Source organism: Glandiceps talaboti, chromosome 2 (assembly GCF_964340395.1).
Source record: "Glandiceps talaboti chromosome 2, keGlaTala1.1, whole genome shotgun sequence".
NCBI lineage: Eukaryota > Metazoa > Hemichordata > Enteropneusta > Spengelidae > Glandiceps > Glandiceps talaboti.
In genome coordinates this window covers 8,292,941-8,312,083 of record NC_135550.1, presented here as the reverse complement: position 1 = coordinate 8,312,083, position 19,143 = coordinate 8,292,941, and the positions used below count along the sequence as shown (strand labels likewise).

General features: G+C 35.1%; 2 protein-coding genes across 2 annotated transcripts in view; both read right to left on the bottom strand.

The window, feature by feature from the left end:
- LOC144448580 (E3 ubiquitin-protein ligase TRIM71-like) overlaps positions 1-2,983 on the bottom strand; it is a 60,476-nt gene extending 57,493 nt beyond the window's left edge. Inside the window, exon 1 of the mRNA XM_078138859.1 lies at positions 2,131-2,983. Within this exon, the coding sequence (XP_077994985.1) occupies positions 2,131-2,871 (741 nt within the window). The 5' untranslated portion in view covers positions 2,872-2,983. The remainder of the gene's footprint in view (positions 1-2,130) is intronic.
- Positions 2,984-9,969: 6,986 nt separating this feature from the next.
- Positions 9,970-19,143, bottom strand: part of LOC144453783 (kinesin-like protein KIF28) — a 32,012-nt gene continuing 22,838 nt past the window's right edge. The window contains exons 11-21 of the mRNA XM_078145137.1: positions 18,923-19,046; positions 18,277-18,543; positions 17,432-17,644; positions 16,419-16,465; positions 15,286-15,414; positions 14,900-15,034; positions 13,933-14,099; positions 12,946-13,067; positions 12,147-12,342; positions 10,720-10,949; positions 9,970-10,131 (exon numbers count right to left, since the gene is read on the bottom strand). Coding sequence (XP_078001263.1) covers positions 9,970-10,131; positions 10,720-10,949; positions 12,147-12,342; positions 12,946-13,067; positions 13,933-14,099; positions 14,900-15,034; positions 15,286-15,414; positions 16,419-16,465; positions 17,432-17,644; positions 18,277-18,543; positions 18,923-19,046 — 1,792 coding nt within the window. The remainder of the gene's footprint in view (positions 10,132-10,719; positions 10,950-12,146; positions 12,343-12,945; positions 13,068-13,932; positions 14,100-14,899; positions 15,035-15,285; positions 15,415-16,418; positions 16,466-17,431; positions 17,645-18,276; positions 18,544-18,922; positions 19,047-19,143) is intronic.

Below are 19,143 nucleotides of genomic sequence, written 5' to 3'. Positions count from 1 at the left end.
CCCCTCAAAAATACTCCTTGCAATAAATCCTGTCATAGACACCCCTCAAAAATACTCCTTGGAATAAATCCTGGCATAGACACCCCTCAAAAATACTCCTTGCAATAAATCCCATCATAGACACCCCTCAAAAATACACCTTGGAATAAATCCTGGCATAGACACCCTTCAAAAATACTCCTTGCAATAAATCCTGGCATAGACACCCTCAAAAATATTCATTGGTATAAATCCCGTCATAGACACCCCTCAAAAATATTCCTTGGAATAAATCCTGGCATAGACACCCCTCAAAAATACTCCTCAGAATAAATCCCATCATAGACACCCCTCAAAAATATTCCTTGGAATAAATCCTGGCATAGACACCCTCAAAAATATTCATTGGTATAAATCCCGTCATAGACACCCCTCAAAAATACTCCTTGGAACAAATCCCCCTAACTTAACCATCAAATTATAAAACAAAAAGTTACCACTCAACAAGTCGGATATCATTCCCCCATACTCAAATATGTGTACAGAGACTGAAGTTGTCAGTCATAACAAGTTTGTCAGAAATTTATTAGAGTTCCTCTCCTATACTCATTTAGCTGCAATAATTATAGCAAACACATCTATTTTGGGTGTTTATTTTCTTATCAACTGTGATAAAGTTTACATCACAATCTTCACGTTTTGATTATTTCTTTTAAAACTTAAACTTTACGAGTGAAAATATATTGCAAAACAATGATGTGGGAAAGAGGTGCACCCTCTAAGAACAACAAGACAATAACAACAATAAAAACATATATTGATTACTAAATTGTACAACAATGATTGTATTCAAAGGTAATGAATGACTGAGGAATGTAAAACATTTCAGCAAATGTGTAAAGATAACTCACAAGATTGACTTGGTCACAATTTATGATTCTTTGACAAAATATACAGCATGTGTTGTATTAAATGTTTGATCCAAACACAAACTTGAACATTTTCACCTGACTGTGTACTTTCAGTCTTTGTGAACAGACTGACTCGTTATTCAGAACATGTGACTTATGGACACGTTGGGGAGACTGAAAGATTACTTAAAACAAGATTCTTAGAACAGATGTCCAAGCTCCAGTACATCGGAGGTTTCCCAGTATATACATATAGAATTGCCATGACATTCTGTTAATACTGACAAAGTGGACATCCTTGATATAGAAAGCAATCATATTGAGTGAGGAGTGATGGAAGCCATGGACATCAGGGCATACCAACCATCTCTAAACAGAGACAGAGGGTGACACAAGCTTCCAGTCACCTATGACCTATTTATACTAAGGTCACATGTCCATATAAGGTCACATGTTCTGAATAATACGTCAATCGGTTGATAAAGACTGAATTACTAATACGTAGTCTAAACTCTCAGTCACAATTTTCAAAAATTGATTGCAACACATTGAACAACACAGGTCAACTAGTTAAGTTTTCATTTGAAGATAAAATGTATAGTAATATTGTGTTGAAATGGAATCATACAATCTATTCTTCAAAATATTTATTTAAAAAAAGTGTCAGAAAATAAAAACCCAAAGTAGATCAGAAAGTGTTATCTTGTTCTGGAGTTAAAAGTTTTAGGTCAAATAATAATAAGGTTTTATCACTTTACTAGGCCACCGGCCCATATGCAAAAGGAGTACATACCACGAAACAAAAATAACATGCACTTATTGCACAGGTACAGAATTTATAAATGAAGTTCTCAATTTCATTGCTTGGAAAACAAATTTACACAAATTAATCAGTAAGTCATCATCAGATGTACACATTAACCTTTTGAATTTGTTGAAGTTTGGTTCTAAATATACAGAAAGTTTTAGGTGTAAATCTCAGAAAGATAAAAAGCTCAAAAACAAAATAAATAAATGACTCAAAATAAAAGTTTTGCATACAAACCTCTGAACAATTAAAATCAATCAATCAATCAATCAATCAATCAATCAATTATTCAATCAATTAATCAATCAATCAAAACTCAAAACAAAAACAAACACTACAATTTAATATTACACATATGCTCATATATGCAGGTAAGTGATTTGTTCTACCATATTAATTCACAATAGATTTTATCTACAATATGTTACATACCTTGAGTTGCTTTCTCAATTCTGTACATCTCTGTACGGCTGTAACTTTCTGTCTGTCAACATCTCGTTCTTTCTCCTTCAGCTCTGCAATCAGCTGAGTTAGCTCAGTTTTATACTCGTCTGCTACTTGTTTTATATAGCGATGTTTATGATCAGGTACTCGATGATCAACTATTGTACAGTCACTACACACTGCTACCTGACAAGTGTCACAGTAGAATTTGATCTGGTTGTCATGGTGAACACTGCAACGTTCAACAGGTTGGATCGGGGTGGGCGTGGCGGACTCACGTCCCAGTTGAAACTCTTCAATGGTCAGAATGCGATGCGAACGAAGAGCTGGAAGTTTTCGGTGTGCTTCGATACATTTATCACAGTAGAATTGTGGACAATCTACACATCGCCGAGTTGCTGTGTTTTCTGTGCAAATGTCGCACTGAACGGACTCATTTCCTGACATCGCCTTTCGTTCCTCGAATATTTCGATCAGATTGTTCATGAAAAAATTCGTTGTCAACCCTGCAACGCCAAGATCGGTCAGGCGACAAGGAGTGGAACATGTCGGGCACAGGAGAGAACCTTTCCTTTTCACTATTGACACGAGACATTTCTCGCAGAAGTTGTGCAGACACGGTAAAATCTTAGGAGTTATAAATCGTTCAAAACAAATGGTACAGCATAGGAAATTTTCGCCGATTTTATCAAGAATTGCCGTCTCTACAGGTACACCTCCAGCCGCCATGGTGATTTTGTCCACAGAAGATCTCGGAATCCCTAGCTATCTCAAAAGATATACCTAACGCCAGTAAATCACTTTGTAATACCTGGGTAAAATTCGTGCCTATCCCGTTTAGTGTTTATTGAGAACAAGTTAAGTAGCACAGTAGATGTCCTTAAATGGACGTGCCATTCCATCCATGTCCTTAAATGACCTAATATCTACTAACAATGATTTGCATGTTTGATTGCCTAATGGTCATAGACAATGGAGTTTATCTTTCGTTTAGTTGAACTGTCGTAAATCACAGCCTCTTTTGCGGCACCTTCCAAGGCGCACCGCAAATAGCAGAGGCCAATGCAATGGGCAATATTTGGCTGTGTCGAAGGAGGAAATACACAGCGGGGTTACACCCATACAAAAGGTTTGAGACATGTACATACATGTCTACGCAAATCAGCCATCAATTTCTTGGAATTTGCACATGGTACCAAAATGCTAATTACGTAGGTGTATAGTTATTCTAAAAATAGCACTATTACAGACCCAACCAGAATGTACCAGTTGTATGAACCATAAAGTAGTACTCGTGTCAAAGTACACCTATGTATCATGCCATGTATAAATTACTGGTTCTATGTACATCGATGGATACACTTTTGCGTGCATAAGCAAGGTTGTCGTTCACCAAGCGCCCCCCCCCCCCCCAATATCCCGGAAGCATCGCAACACATGGTTTGCAATTGGTCGATCGTATATGGAATATAGCCATTCATTTGTAGTTGCAAATCACGAGGATTATTCTCTAGTAATTTCTATGTGGAATTCACATAATGTATTCTGATGCATTATCGCTTACATCTCGTGTGTATGTTTAGGCCCACATCTCTCTGCAAGGTAAACTTTGGTGATTCTCTAAAACACAGCCTACAGTTTCATCAATAAACGGACGGCAATGAATAGTAACTCTTCTTCAGGTGTGAATTCGATTGAAACCTGCATTTAATAAACACCAGAAATGCTTCTCAGGCAAAATCAGTAATTTTCTTCCTTCATTAAAGAAATTAGATTGGGCGATGTAGACTCAAAAACATTTTAAAGAAACGAAGGAGAGTAAGTATACCATCCCAAAAAATCAGACAAGACAACAAGTCATTTTAGAAAATACGTTGTATATAAGTTTTTCTTACAAATAATATCTCATCTCTTTTATCAAAAATAGTAAAATAAAGAAAACATAATGAATATTCTTCTTAGATTAAAGTGAAATATTACTGAAGTTCTTTTAATTAATGTTAAAATGAGCCTTGGCAGAGTTGACTGCACTTCTGGTTCTATTAACAACTCTCCTGAACAAACCCCTACAAGGAAAAAAAAGATAAAGTAGAGTTATTATGAATAAAGGTAAAGAAAATAAAAAAAAATAAAAAACGATTTATGAGTGAAAAGTTTCATTTGGAGAAGGAACTGTTATAATTTGTTTCCAATCTTTTAATATAATGTTGTACATAATTCAGTGACAAAAATAATCGAGGGGTTTTAAAAACATAAAGCGTGTGCACATCATCCATCCCTTCCCGACATTTCGGATAACCAAAGTAAATATATAACAAATAGCACTGGTCTATAAACAATATATGTCCGACAAAGAAATCGAAGATCACTGAAAATACGATAGGTAGTGTGGTTTTACTATTAAAATTAGTACGCGAAACACCAGTCTTTTTCACTCGTTCCTTGTAATACATTTCGATTCCTTGTCTTTAAAGTGACTATTCTTGTCTATACTCACTTGTGATGTCGGGTTTGTCGTCTTCTGATTTTAAAGCACCCATTTGTTGGTGTAAAGACAACCTCGTTGTCATCAAACAAGTCAACGTGAATGTCAGAGCTAAGTCTTCTGGTGACAGGTGTTGATGTATGAATATCACTGAAATGAACAATACTGATAGATAAAATAAGTTTACAAATACTGTCACCATTGTGTTGAATCAAGTAAGTTAAGGTGAAATTATTACCTATGCCATGAAAACTATATTTCACTGGTTCATCATGTAGCCCTCAAAACATACATTAAGTTTCATTCAATAAGATACCCTTTAAATCAAATCAAATTACACGTGAATATCGTAAGAGATACAGAAAACTTTGTCAGCAATCTTTAACGTTAGTACGCTGATGCACAGACAACTTGTCTGTGGCTGATGAAAGAACTACCCGGCATGCATTATGGTAAACAAAGAGTCATGGCAACGTATTACCAGGCACCATCCCAACGTACGCGTGCCTTCGCGTCGCATCGCGAGAAGAAAGACGATGAGTGTGTGTTCACTAGGATTCTGTATTCGGGCAAATTAAACGCATTTGTGTTTGGATATTTCAGTTATGATCTGAGTTTGTGAAATTGTGGTTTTGACATCTTACGATGTGCTGTTACGAGATTAGGCCCCCTACACAAAACATTTCAACAGGACCTGGTGTTGATTGAGTATTGAAGAGAGTGTGAGACTTGACAGTGGATAACTTCTACTTTTGAATATATGATCTTTCATATATGAAGAAATGTAAAGAACACACGTGAAAAATCTGAAGAAACTACTATATTTGACGAATCAATTACGTTATCCAAAAAACCAAGATATTGTAACTACTTTGGATATAAACTATTTTGACTATGACTGTTTACATTTTAATAAACTGAATAATAAGGAAAAGGATAGTCACCAAGTTTACGATGATTTGACTTACAATATTGAGAGCCTTCTACATTCCTGGTCACCAAGGAAAGAAAAGAGAAAGAAAATTATTTGGTAAATACAAATACTTACCTTGTACCTTGATAAAAGAAGACGTATTTTGTTCAAGTTAATGGCAAACTTTTCACTATTCATATTGACCATAGCTGCATACGATAGACTATAGACTTCAGCTATAAACGTAATAACAGGAGTATAAACGAGGCAGTGTTTATCGAACTGCGTTTTCAGCAAAGATAACTGCCGTAGTAATACCACCGTGTTTACATTTCGTTGTTGTCATGTACACGTTCCATCCTGGACTCCGCAACCAGGGACGTATAAACAGACGAACGGCGCAATGCTGATTGGATAAAGGTTGCGGTCACATGATAGGACCAGTATTATCTTTGCGGGGGACAAGCTCTATTTTGTGAGGGACTATGGTCACAGAGTCACCAATTTATAATACCACAACAAATTTTACCGTGGAGTTTGTATCTAACAGATAAAGGCCGGTCACATTATTTTCTGTCCGCAGTCATGATGGAACTCCGACCCTCTCTCGGCAATTTTAGTATTTGAATTGTGGGTTTTTATTTTCTTAGCAAATGTCATAATGTTAAAGTTTTAGTTCTCTATTTCAAAACTCACACTTTATAATTTGTTAGCCGAGGTTTTTGAAATGTTGCATATTTAACAACAAAATAAAAAACAAGTAATAAAAACCCAAAATAGATCAGGTGTTAACAGACAGACAGACAGACAGACAGACAGACAGACAGACAGACATGAAGGCACTGGCAGGCAGGCAGGCCGGCAGGCAGGCGAAAACGAATAAAAGAACGTTGAGACGCATTAATACTCATAAATGAACGTTAAAATTGAATGAAAACAGGAAATTCTCCCTACTTTATACTGGGTGACAATAGATTTCATATCAATTTTTAACACACATTCACTAATTTTTGTTAAAAAGCTTTTTGTTCTCAAAGAATGTTTGAAACACCTTGTCCTTGGCAAAACTATTGTAACTTGTAAGATAGCCATATATAATAAGTCGATTTTATAAATACGTATAAATAGATTAAAAGAAGTAGAACAATGTGATGTAATACTGCGTCCGATACTGTGTTTGTGAAAGATGGCTGACTGACCTTTTTCTCCGAATTGTAAGCCGATATTGAGATCGAACGTTTGAAATATAGAACATTTTAAAATTGAAAAATACTATCTTTAATTTAGCCGCATAATACTACAATGTAACGACAGGTACTAGGTTTATGTTCGCAGATAACCATAGACGGAGTCGAAATCACGAAAATATGGAAGACTGGTGAGGACAGCAACCTGCGAGTTGTTGCAAAACTGCCACCAGCGACAACTCGCAGGGCGATGTCCTCACCAGTCTTCCATACGAAAACTTACTTTATTGTTCATTATTTTTCTTCACCATCTTGTGCGGGGATGCAGTAAATTGGCATTTTACGCGGAGCACATTTCAACGGGGATTGGTCACCCGTATTTTCTTTGGCGGAACAAAAGAAAAAATATTGGGGAATTATATCTAAACTATATCCTAAACATAATTTAACAAATACTGTCTCATTTATTTGCTATGTTCTTGCTCACACATACACATACACTATGGATATGGATAACGCTATACTGAATGCTGAGTACAAATTGGGGTTTCTCCCATGAACAATATCATAGATGAGAACAAGCAAGGAAGCTGGCGCGCGCAGTAATATAAAGGCTGGAGCCCTCTCTGTCTGTTATATGGTAATTTGATCTATTTATACAGACATATCACACTTGACAAGGAACTGAAGCTCTTTGTGTCGGAAACATGTGAAATGTGAATAGAAATGGATGAGAAGAAATAAATGTGTTTGCAATAAATGAAAAAAACACAACACTGTGTTTGTTTGTATAGTTGAATGAGAGCTTTTATTCACAATTATTGCATAGTATCAGTATTGATATTCCAAGTACTAGAGTTGTGAGTAGTCAAAATATTTCCCCTTTTTAAAAAATTTCACTGACATGTAACTTGAAGTTTTTACATTGAAAGTGGTACGGTTTGTAACTGAGGACTGAATTTTGGTTAAACTCAGAGTACAAAATATACAGACATAATAAAAATGATAGTGTCATTAAATCTGCTGTCGTTTTAAATTAATGATATGGACAGACTGACTGTCATTTTTTTATTTACAGAAATGCTTTTATAACATTCAATGATATACTGAAACTGTGATGTATCTTTTTATGGCTCTTCTTGGAGAAGCTTGCCCAAGCTATCAAACTAACTATCAAGATAAGTGAGCCTGATCACAAGGTTTCATGTTGAGATAGACACCATAAAGATAACACACAAACATCACTTACATGTGTCAACTTAGACTGTAGACAGTTGTTCGTGCCATTTTTGCTACGTTAATCTAAAACAAACTTGTTGCCTCGCTCCGTAGCACTGAATACTTACATATAGTGATAGAAACAGCGAGTGCTAAAGACATGAGCTCTTGCCTTTGGTATTTGCTGTTGCTATCAGTACGTGGTTATAGTATTGCTCCAGATCGGAGCGAGGGAACGACTTTAGTTTTAGATTAAACATAGCAAAAAAAGGCATGAATGACTGTCCACAGTCTAGTGTCAACTCTTTATCTGGTTAATACCTGGTAATATAAACAGTAACAGTATGCAGACTACTACAATTACAAACAGACATGAGGTATAATTTCTTCAAATAAAAACCATGGTCAGCAGCCAACTGAACTGTTTCTTTCATACAGTTACTGTTTATGTCATTAACTAAATAAAGAATCCACAATGTGTATGTGATGTTTGTGTGTTATCTTTATGGTCTCTATCTCAACATGAAACTTTGTGATCAGACTCACTGATCTTGATAGTTCATTTAACAGCTTGGGCAAGCTTCTTCAAAAAAAAACAGCTGTAAATTCTGCAAACTTTTAAGAAATACAACAACAAAAATGTGCTCTAGAAGCTCAACATTTGGGTCAAGCAGTTGTATTATATGTGATACTAAAATGTATGTTGAAGTGTTTGGACTGAAAATAAAGGCTTTATTTTCTGGTCATTTGATATTGTGCTCGTAATTGCAATTTTTTTTTAGAAATTTATCCATTACATTAAAGCATCGGAAACTTGATTTGTGTGTAAAAAATTATCCTCCAACCCCAAAAAACCAACGACTGCATCTTGACATGAAGCCCCTTAGTTCATTTGTATTTCTTGTTTAATAAGACACCTTTTTCATGTGCATTTCTTACAAAGCCCCTTATGTCATAGACAGTTCTTACTACACCCTATGTCACTTGTATTTCTTATCAAGAGGCCCCTTATGTCCCTTGTATTTTGTCAATGTCCCTTTTAATATGAAACTCAGTTTTCTTGTAATTTATGTCACGACTTGTAAACTGGCTCCTCATGCTACTTATCAATAGGCCCCCTTATGACACTTGTTTTTCTTATATCTGACTCCTTATGTCACTTCTACTTGTTAGCATGCCCCTTATGCTACTTGTATTTGTTGCCTCTCATATCATCATGTGTATTTTCATTGACCACAAGAAGATAAACATTTAGAAGAATGATACTTCTACAAGTACCGGAATTGTTAATTCCATGTAAAAATTAAGACTCATTCCGAATTATAAATCTGATAGTGATTGTAAGCAGTTACTCTTTAAGCAATCTTGTAATGTTTTTCATCTAAAGCTCTTGGCCACGCATAAAAGTGAGTTTTCAACCCAAAAATATATACAATATAGATATCTGTATAGAAGCTTACTCTGAAAATTTATATAATACCCTGTATCTTGTGAAAATAACAACCATTATTTGCAAATATTTACACTTTTACAGAAATTGGTCAAATTGTCTTTATGACTAGAATGTTACTTAAATCACTTGATTTGATGATTTACATGATAAGTGAGTAGATTTTTAACTTAAATGCACACATTTTGTTTCAACTTTTTTCACAAAATTGTATAAATCCCCCCAAAAAGTCAATGTTATGGATGACAATCTCTATGTATGTAATATCTCAATAATTGCCATTCAATGACAACACAAATGTCTGATAAAAAGTTTATACACCTTACAAGCAAGATTGCTACATAAACCACTTTGCATACAAAGAAAACACAAATCTAGCCAAGGGAACCTGCCCTTGTTTACATCTTAAAGTTCTAGTTTAAGTTACAACAAGAAAGTAGAGATGGAGGAATCCAGACGACAGTGTAAGAAATCTGACAGCTATTGTCATACTTCAGCTGACTGTTGTATGTGTCATAAAGTTTGTTTTTCATCAGTTTCACTTCTGTGTACATGTACATGGTTTGTCACCGGGTCATGGCTGTCCATTCACCTGGTTTTTCATTCTCCTGATAGCAGCTGTAACACTTGTTTTAAGAACTGTAACACAGGATGACAATTGTTCATCAACCTGACTCAAGTTATCTCGCTGCTTTACAGCTACAGACTTTAATGCATCCATGTCTTCTGGTTTCACCTAAATCAAGAGATAACAGACATAAAATGTTTTTTTTTTTTTTTTTAAATATATGTACTATAGCTGCCATGCAAAATAGGATAAATCTTACGAAACAATATCATGTCTGTGTCATCGATTCTGTTGTGCTATGTCACAAAGTGTGTCTACGTCATCAATTCTACAGTGATATATATGTCACAAGGTGTGTCTATAATGTCATACGTTCTGGTGTAATGCGTCATATATAGTGTGTGTGCAATGTGTCATCAGTTCTGGTGTACGGTGTCATAATAGTGTTTGCATGTCATCCATTCTGGTGTATTATGTCACTAAAATGTATACCTATGTCATCAGTTCAGGTATACTGTGTCAAAATAGTGTATGCATATGTCATCAGTTCTCTGTCATAAGTGCGTGTAATATGTCATCAGTTCTGGTGTGATGTGTCACAACAATGTGGCTATGTAATCAGTTCTAGTGTTCTCTGTCATAACAATTTGTGTAATATATGTCATCACTTATTCTACTTGATAGTTTAAAATATGACAGACTTGATGAGACTTACAGAACAAACCTTCTTGGACAAATCAACCTTTCATCACTCACCTTTTCATTTTGTTCCTTGATATGTCTCAACTGCTGTTGCACACCTTTCACATCTTTAAAGAATATCTTGAGAGCCTTCGCAATTTCTGCATCAACAGATGCAGATGCTGGTCGCTGTGAATTATCCTGACTTCGTGGTGGGGAGACAGATGCCCTTCGTGTGTGAGGGGACGGACTGGCTGGACGGCTACGTGAATGAACACCATTGACAACCTCTCCACTATGCAATCCTATACCATATCAAATCAGACAAATATTTCATGTTATACCGAGTTGAAAAAAAATTGATACAGCGTACCATTTCCTACTAGTATTATAATGGAAATTGTAACTTAGAAATGAACTGTTTTAAACTTGCTTTATATTGTCAAAATTTCTGTCATTTTTGTGAGTGTTTTTTATTAGAAATTTCCATCAAATAAATTCTTCTCTTAACATGCAAAAACATTTTCCCTTAAACTCCTGCATACATGTATCAGGCCAAAAAATCCTCTAAGACCATTTTTTCAATGTAACTTCAAACTCTTGATAATGCTATCGGTCCTTTTTTCACAACTGGAGTATAGATGGGAATGGTGTTTCCATCCTTTATTATCTTTATACAAACATTTATACACTGGAAACAATTGATGTGTTTACCACTTGACATGATCAGATAGAGTGCTGTTTGATAAGTTGAAATAGCCGCCAAGAGTGTACCGAGGATTGTCGGATATATAATCAATTTCCGTCATGCGGTCCAACTTTCGTCATCCACACAAAAAAATATTTTGTCCTCGACTGTTAATGTTTTGTCCCCATACATTAATGTTGTATCCTGTGTTAAGTTAATTTCCTCGATAAGAAAAGGAGGTTGTAAGGTGACTAATAATGTTTCTGTAATCAGAGTACAAGATTTTAATAGACTTATATGCATATTTTGGTTTGCCATTTAAACACCTTTTACACAAATTTAGAGTTTTTTCATGAAAACTTGGTGTACTGCTCTAAGGATTAATAGTTTGCAATGAGATGTTTCAAGTCTTGTTACAAAACTTTAGAAAAGTCAGTTCTACTTTTTCAAATATTGCATCAATAATTAAACATCTTATCCTACAACTTAAATGTTATCACTAATAAACAAACTTTCGGCCTCAAGAATTAAAAATCTTGTTTTACAAATTAATTTTCTGCTCTATAAAAAGAAAGTTTTGTCATAGAAAGTTTAACTTTTGGCTTTGATATTTCTATTTTGAACCCCCCAAAATAATTTTTTGTCCTATGAAAGAAAAGTTTTATCTCTGTGTTAACCGTTTTGCTCTCAAAAATCAATTATTAAGTCCATAACTTTATTATTCCTGTGTCTCCTATGGGCCACCGTACATCTCAGCATGCCCAATACGAATTACAAGTCAGTAAATGAAGGGTAAATTGTATGATGTATTTACCTTTAGCACTTGATGGTGGCCTTCCATTCATAAGAGCGGCTTTCATCTTGTGTGCACTCTTGGCTTTTTCTAGTTTTTCTTTCAGCATGAAAACATCTTTCCTGCTTGCATCATATGCCTGTCTCAGTCCAGAGTTCTCTGTTGTTTGCTGTTGTATGCTTTGTTTCAAGTTATGCATCTCTTTTTCCATGGCAACCTGATAAAAACGTGTAATTCAAATTGTCGTTTAACTTGATAAAAAAAACTTGTGGTACAAAACTAGTCAAAGATTCAAGCTGTATTCATTATCTGCTGAAATAATCAGTTATTTGCATTGCTGTCGTAATTCTAGTCTGCTAGACATTTAATCATAGATTTATGATCAGACAGTATTAGATGTTATTCCCAAATATTTTTCTTTGTTCAGCCACGGAAAATACTTGTGACCTAAGGGTTGTTAGCAACAACATAGCAACACATAGTGACAACCCTTAGGTCACGAGTATTTTCCAGCTGAATGAAGAAAAATATTGGAGAATAACATTATATCATACCAGCGCCAGTAACATCAAAGATAAATCAGGGAAAGTAATGCCAATTTTGAACGTTTTGACTCATATTTCAAACACAGCACAACCAGTGACGTGGATGCACGTTGTCATGACACGTAGAACAACCAGGGTATATATTCCATATTTTTTCTTCAACTTGGCTTGTGCACGGTATAAAAATAGAGGTTCTATGTCATATATATAGTATACACTACACTAGGTTCTATGTGATATGCATGTACATTTCAGTGAAATTAATCTCAACTTACCAACTGTAGTTCTAACTCGGTTGAACTCATACTATCCTGTGATAACAATGAACCTGACCTTGATCTGTGCATGTCATCAGCAATACTAACAGTTGATATCTTCCTTTGGTTCTCACCATTGGCTGGTTGCATAAAGATAACATCAATTAATATTTTCAGATTTATGGTAATTAAGTGAAAAATCTTGACTGTGCATGTTACTAATCTATTTTAAACGACAAACCAGAAACAGTCAATTTTACACAAAAGATAACTCTAATTCTTGAAAACTGTATACTTGGTTCAAAGGTAATTTTGGCCTGACCAAAGACTAAACACTCTCTTGAAAATTGTTGTTGTCGTTGTTGTTTGTTTGTTTGTTTGTGTGTGTGTATGTGTGTGTTTCTGTCTGTCTGTGTGTCTGTGTTTCTGTCTGTCTATCTGTCTGTCTGTCTGTGTTTATACTAGCTGATACATTTCATGGCCCTTTTTCATAATTGAAACACCAAGGTTGAACAAACTGTACAAAAAACAAACAAATTATCATAATAATTTTACAAATGGTTAGTAATTGAGTATACTGTCTTAAGAAATATGCTTTGTATTACATGTATAAATAAATTGTACTTTACAGACAAATATTACCCTCATAGTTGAGCTTTCGGTTTTCTAAGATTTACAAACTTTTATCTATTGTTGCAACATGTTGATACACCAGTGATAAGCTGTTGAATGGATGTTGGTTTAATTATAGTCTCAGTAGGGAGGCGTCTCTGCAGAAAACTAGTTTATTTAGAGTTCCATGAACTTGCAGTACTGTTTTGGGACTTCCAATGTTTACACTATGTTGATCACAGGGTGATTAGAATCACACAACAGAGGAACTATATCACCCAATTGTGCAATCTACCACGTTGAAGAACAGTAGATTTTGTTTTCATCTATCTTAGTAAACCGAAGGCTTGATTACCAGTGTCGTAACGATCAATGCAATAATAAAGAACTAACCTTGAGTTCCCCACAGTTCTATGACAAGGGCATGTGTTTGTAAATAAGTCAAGAATTCTGTAGTGACTGGATTTATTGTAAACTGTTTCTTAAATCCATACTTTGGATTACTTGTATTCCATACAGTTCTGGTTTTAAATTCATCTGGACAGTCATAAAATTCAAATCTGTACGCCAAAAACAAACAAAAAAAGTTTCGGTCAAAAAGCATAACTTTTACAATTCTCTCACAGAACTGCTATAAAATAATAACTTGGTGAATTATCTATTGGTCCATACTTCATGACCAATAAGAAACATTTCTTAAATATGAATTAATTTGAAAAATCAAAATAATAATTTTGTTGAAAGTATAAAGCTGTGTAATCAACTTTGACTCATATTACGACCCACAAAAAAACACCGGTGCATTTGCTTGGTTGTGGTAAGGAATAAGACAGCTGCTATGCAAAGACATACATTACAATTAGCATCGACAACTTATCAAGGCACAAACACCACAGGATCCAGGACTCCATGACTCTGTTTACTGATAGAACACAACATGTTATGACATTAAGTTTGACTGTTACTGTTACATTAACTTCTACAAATCTAAACAAACTGATAAAAGCATTGTGTTAATCTAGTATCAAAGGCACTCACTGCTGTTTTTTGTATCAATTGTATTGTTGTTTTTATCTAATATTGCCCTTGCAAAAAGTCTTTCCTTGGCTCACTTCAGTCATTTAGCAACCAAATTAATGCATTGGTATTTTTTTCACTGCTTGTAATTTAAATGACTTCCATCAGTTAATAACTGTTTACTTTCATATGAAACCAAAACAAAAAACAGTCAGATCTGTGTTTCATAAATGACTGCAAGAAATAACTTTATGTCGAGACAGAGTATCATGGCAAACATTCCTTAGATGACCTTAGATGTCCCTAACACATATCCAGTCAGTAAAAGCTATAAACGACTTACTTGCAAAGTGCTCCTCTTCTATTTTCTTCTTTTATCCATTTGACACCAAGACAGGCTGATATAGAGACCATAAAGTCTAGTCTTTTATCTAACAAATCCATAGGATCTAATACCATGGCATCATCACCAAGGAAACTGAAAGTAAACAAGAACTAATCATCATCACCAAGGAAACAAAGTAAACAAGAACTACTCATCATCACCAAGGAAACAAAGTAAACAATAAATATGGCTTAATTGTTGGAAAAAAAACCAATAGTGACGGTCTTGTTGTTACTTTAGGTTTAGAGGAAACACACAAAAATATGACTGGCTTACTTTTCTAAGCACCAGTGATATTTTCAGCAGACAGGGAATTCATTTGTGAGATAATCTACTATACTTACTTTCCCTTTTTATCACAAGGTCGTAAACAACACTGTATAATACCTTCCTCTTGGCCAATGTAGTTATGGATCTCAATCTGGTCTTCTATAGCCATTTGATAGGCCATGCTTTGAAGCCATACATGACAACTACAACAACAGATAACATAATATCATGAATACACACAGAATGATACAGAAAGAGCCACATTATACAGAGTTGACAAAACACAATCTGATTAAAATCTGATGTAGTAGATGACTATTTATTCACTATTGGCATATACCTTTGTTTTACTTGAATGGTGTCTTTTTTATTACATCATGTTCACATTTTGGTCATAGTACGTCCCTTCATCTGACTGATTCCCATTGCCACTTTCAATGTTCTGATTTCGCATGTTAAATTATCAGAGGTCAGAGGTCGGATGTTGGAAGAAGGCAAAACAAATGACAGGATACAAAGGTATATGATGTAGAGAAATTGAGCTGTATTCCTACATCCACTTTTAATCAGATTTGACAAAACATAGCTGGAAATTTCGAGGTCAAAATAAACTAAAAATATTTAGTCTAAAACAGTCAAAGAATTTTTAGTTGGTGTTTATTATTTAAGCAGAATTTTCACTTCTTTTGATTTTTTTCATCCTTACTGAAGACAAATAAAAAAATGCAAAATGAAAGAACTGTCATCTATTACATATAATACATATAATATACATATACACTAAGCAGTTTCATTAAAAAATATACAATAAACAGTAAAGTGCTTCTGGCCAAGATGTTTCACTCAGGCTTTGCTTCAAAATAGTAGGACTTGAAAAGATATGGAAGAACAAATCATACAGACTAAATACATGAAAGCTTCTGGGAAAAAACTTGGCAAATACGGAGAAAATGGAATAAGCAGCAAACAATAGCAACTGTTCTGATTACCATTTTGGGTCACATAACAGGACACAAGTGATAATTAGTACAATGGATTGGGCCTACTGAGGTATCTCAGCAAAGCCTGAGTGAAATGTCTTGGCCAGAAACACTTTACTGTATACATACCAGTATAATGACTTTTGGGACTGATTGTTTTTCAAACCAAGTCCATGTTTGATTTTGTCAAAAAAAATTCAATAAAAAGTTTCAACAAATATAAATACCTTCCAAGGAAAATGTTCTCTGTGGGGTCCCAGAAAGGGTCATGTGCCTGGAAAAAAACACCATTGAAAGTCAAGACAATAATTTATAAGGGTAACCCTTTTTTTCTGTTCCTCCATTACCCGACTGACCAAAATTTTTAGCTCTAACTTTAAAATAAAAAAAATAGTTTTTATTTGCACCCATCCATAATATTTTGTGGAACAGTGCCCTCTCTGGCAAGAATAAGATAGTGTCGAGACGGTCGATGTCCTCTGCAGTCATAGTGGCAATGACAACACTTGTTCACAAACAGAGTATTTTTTCCTGTTATTCAAGTGAGGGGGGGGGGATAGGGGGCAAATGACTGTCTTACAAAACCAAAACAGATATGGAAATGCTAGGCTGCACATATTGCAAACATTAACAAACTGTTGCCTTTACACTGAAATTGAATCTCCTTGTTTGTGAGACCCACTGAAGTATTAAAACCCACTTAAGGAAAATGAATAAAACTATATTTGTCTGTGCTTACAGTAATAGATATTCCCTTAGAGCTGACATGTCTGTGAAAGGCATGCAGAATAACCATGCACATGCTTATTCTGCATGCTTATTCTGTCTATAAGCATGTATTGACTCGTAAACAGTTCTTTAGCAGTTCATAAGCATGATTTTATATATCATGCCAAATTATTTAAATGAACTAAGCATGCGCATGCTACTGGTTATTTCAACATGTGGTCACAGTAATAGCTCTGGATTTTATAGTGTTCAAATCTAGATATCCACAGTTATGTGTTCTAAAGATTCAATGGATGATCAACAAACTGAGCAAGAGCAAATAAGTTCTAATTTGGGGTATGGTAGCATATAAAAGAAATCCAAAACTTTGACATATACGAACCAAATTACCTGTGGACTTTAAAAATGCTTCTTGGAAACATGAACACATGCTACGATTCTTGAATTTGAAAATACAGTTCATGCGTTCAACATTTGCTGAATTCTAGATATCATCAACGTTTACACTCACCTTATCTAGTTCTTTGATGTTTATTTCATTCTCTAGATGTTTCTGATATAATTCCTCAATAATAAATTTTCTATTAACAAATTTTGGCTTTGACCAAATCCACACTGTGTTAGTGTTTGTGTCTGTGACTTTGACCTCGATCTCTTTGGCTTTGTCACGTCCCATCACATCATGTGATGCCAGGTTCTTGATGAATGGCTCAAATACCCATCCCTGAAAAGTTAAATTCCAAAATTATTTTTCACCTCAGACATCCTTCCCTGCAAAGTCAAATTTCAAAAACTTCATCTTCTAGAGCCAGATTCTTCTTACAGTGTAAACAATGTCAGTAGAATGCTTTGACTGGTTGAGAATGCAACCAATCTTTGCCTTGAAATATTTTAGAAATGATGATTTTTTTCAAAAGAGGCTATATATAGGAGTCAATTCTCATTTCTGGTCGAAATACTGGTTCCACAACAGCGCGCTCTAGTGGCAGACTATAGAATCTTTTGTCTTTCTGATAACCCAAACATCAGATTGATAATATGTTGTTACAATTAGTCTTGTTTTGTCTTTGTTACGTTAGGAAATAACATTTTCATCAGGAAATGTTGGAAAGACATGTTGACCTCTTTTGATTATTAGTGATTTTATATAAGAAAGACTAAATGCCATCAATGATAGAGAGGGGTGAACCCAGGGTACTGTCAGGTGAACAACCATCCCCCGAGTAGCGCATGTAAACCCATCAGCGTGCACACAGCACATGGCGTTGTGTGGAGAGATGCGCAATGCATCTTGGAACCAGCAACAGGTCTATTGACACTTCACATCACCAACACTGTCACTGATTTCTGTCTTACCTTGTCTAGTTCTTCACTGACAGCATTAACTTCAGCAATCATGGGTAACAGTTTAATATAATCATGATAAATGCGGAGAGCTGCTGGGTCTGGCCCTGTATCATCTTTATCTTTATGGAAGAAATCTTTATTAGAAAACCCATCAGCTTCTGCTAACTCAGACTGGAAGAATTCATAGTCATATTTCTGGATGTCTTCATTACTTTTCCTCTCACCAGGGAAGCCGATATACAGAAACAGACTGTTGGATCCCAGCTTGACTCGGTCCTGAAATAAATGACAAGTTTTCTAAATTGTCCTCTCAAAGAATAGTCACTATCTACTTACTGAAATATACATGATGTCCTCTGATCTGCCTAAAAAAAAAGAATCTTAACTTCCTCAAATAAGAACCAGACAGAAACTGACAATGCTTGGTATCAAAAGAATATGCACAGACAGACAGATAACAGACAGACAGCCAGACAGACAACACACTGACAGACAGATAACACACAGACAGATAAAACAGACAGACACAGACAGACAGACACACACACACACACACACACACACACACACACAGAGTTTAGTATTATAGTTCCCCTACACAAGCTACAAAAATAGTGCAACCCCTAACGTTGAAGACATATTTAAATTTTCTCACCAGGTGCATGAGTTGTCGTTGCTTTGATACCATTTTGCCATTGACAATGACCTTAGCATTGTCAATAGGTTCAAGGGTTACTTTCTGACCAGTGTTGGAGATTACAACATGGCTGCCATGAATTCTGAAAATTAAACAAACCAATAAGTAGTCAAAATTATTGCCGTTTACCATCATATCCAGGAAGAAACTTTTGTTTCTATCATTTGTATTGTGTATGG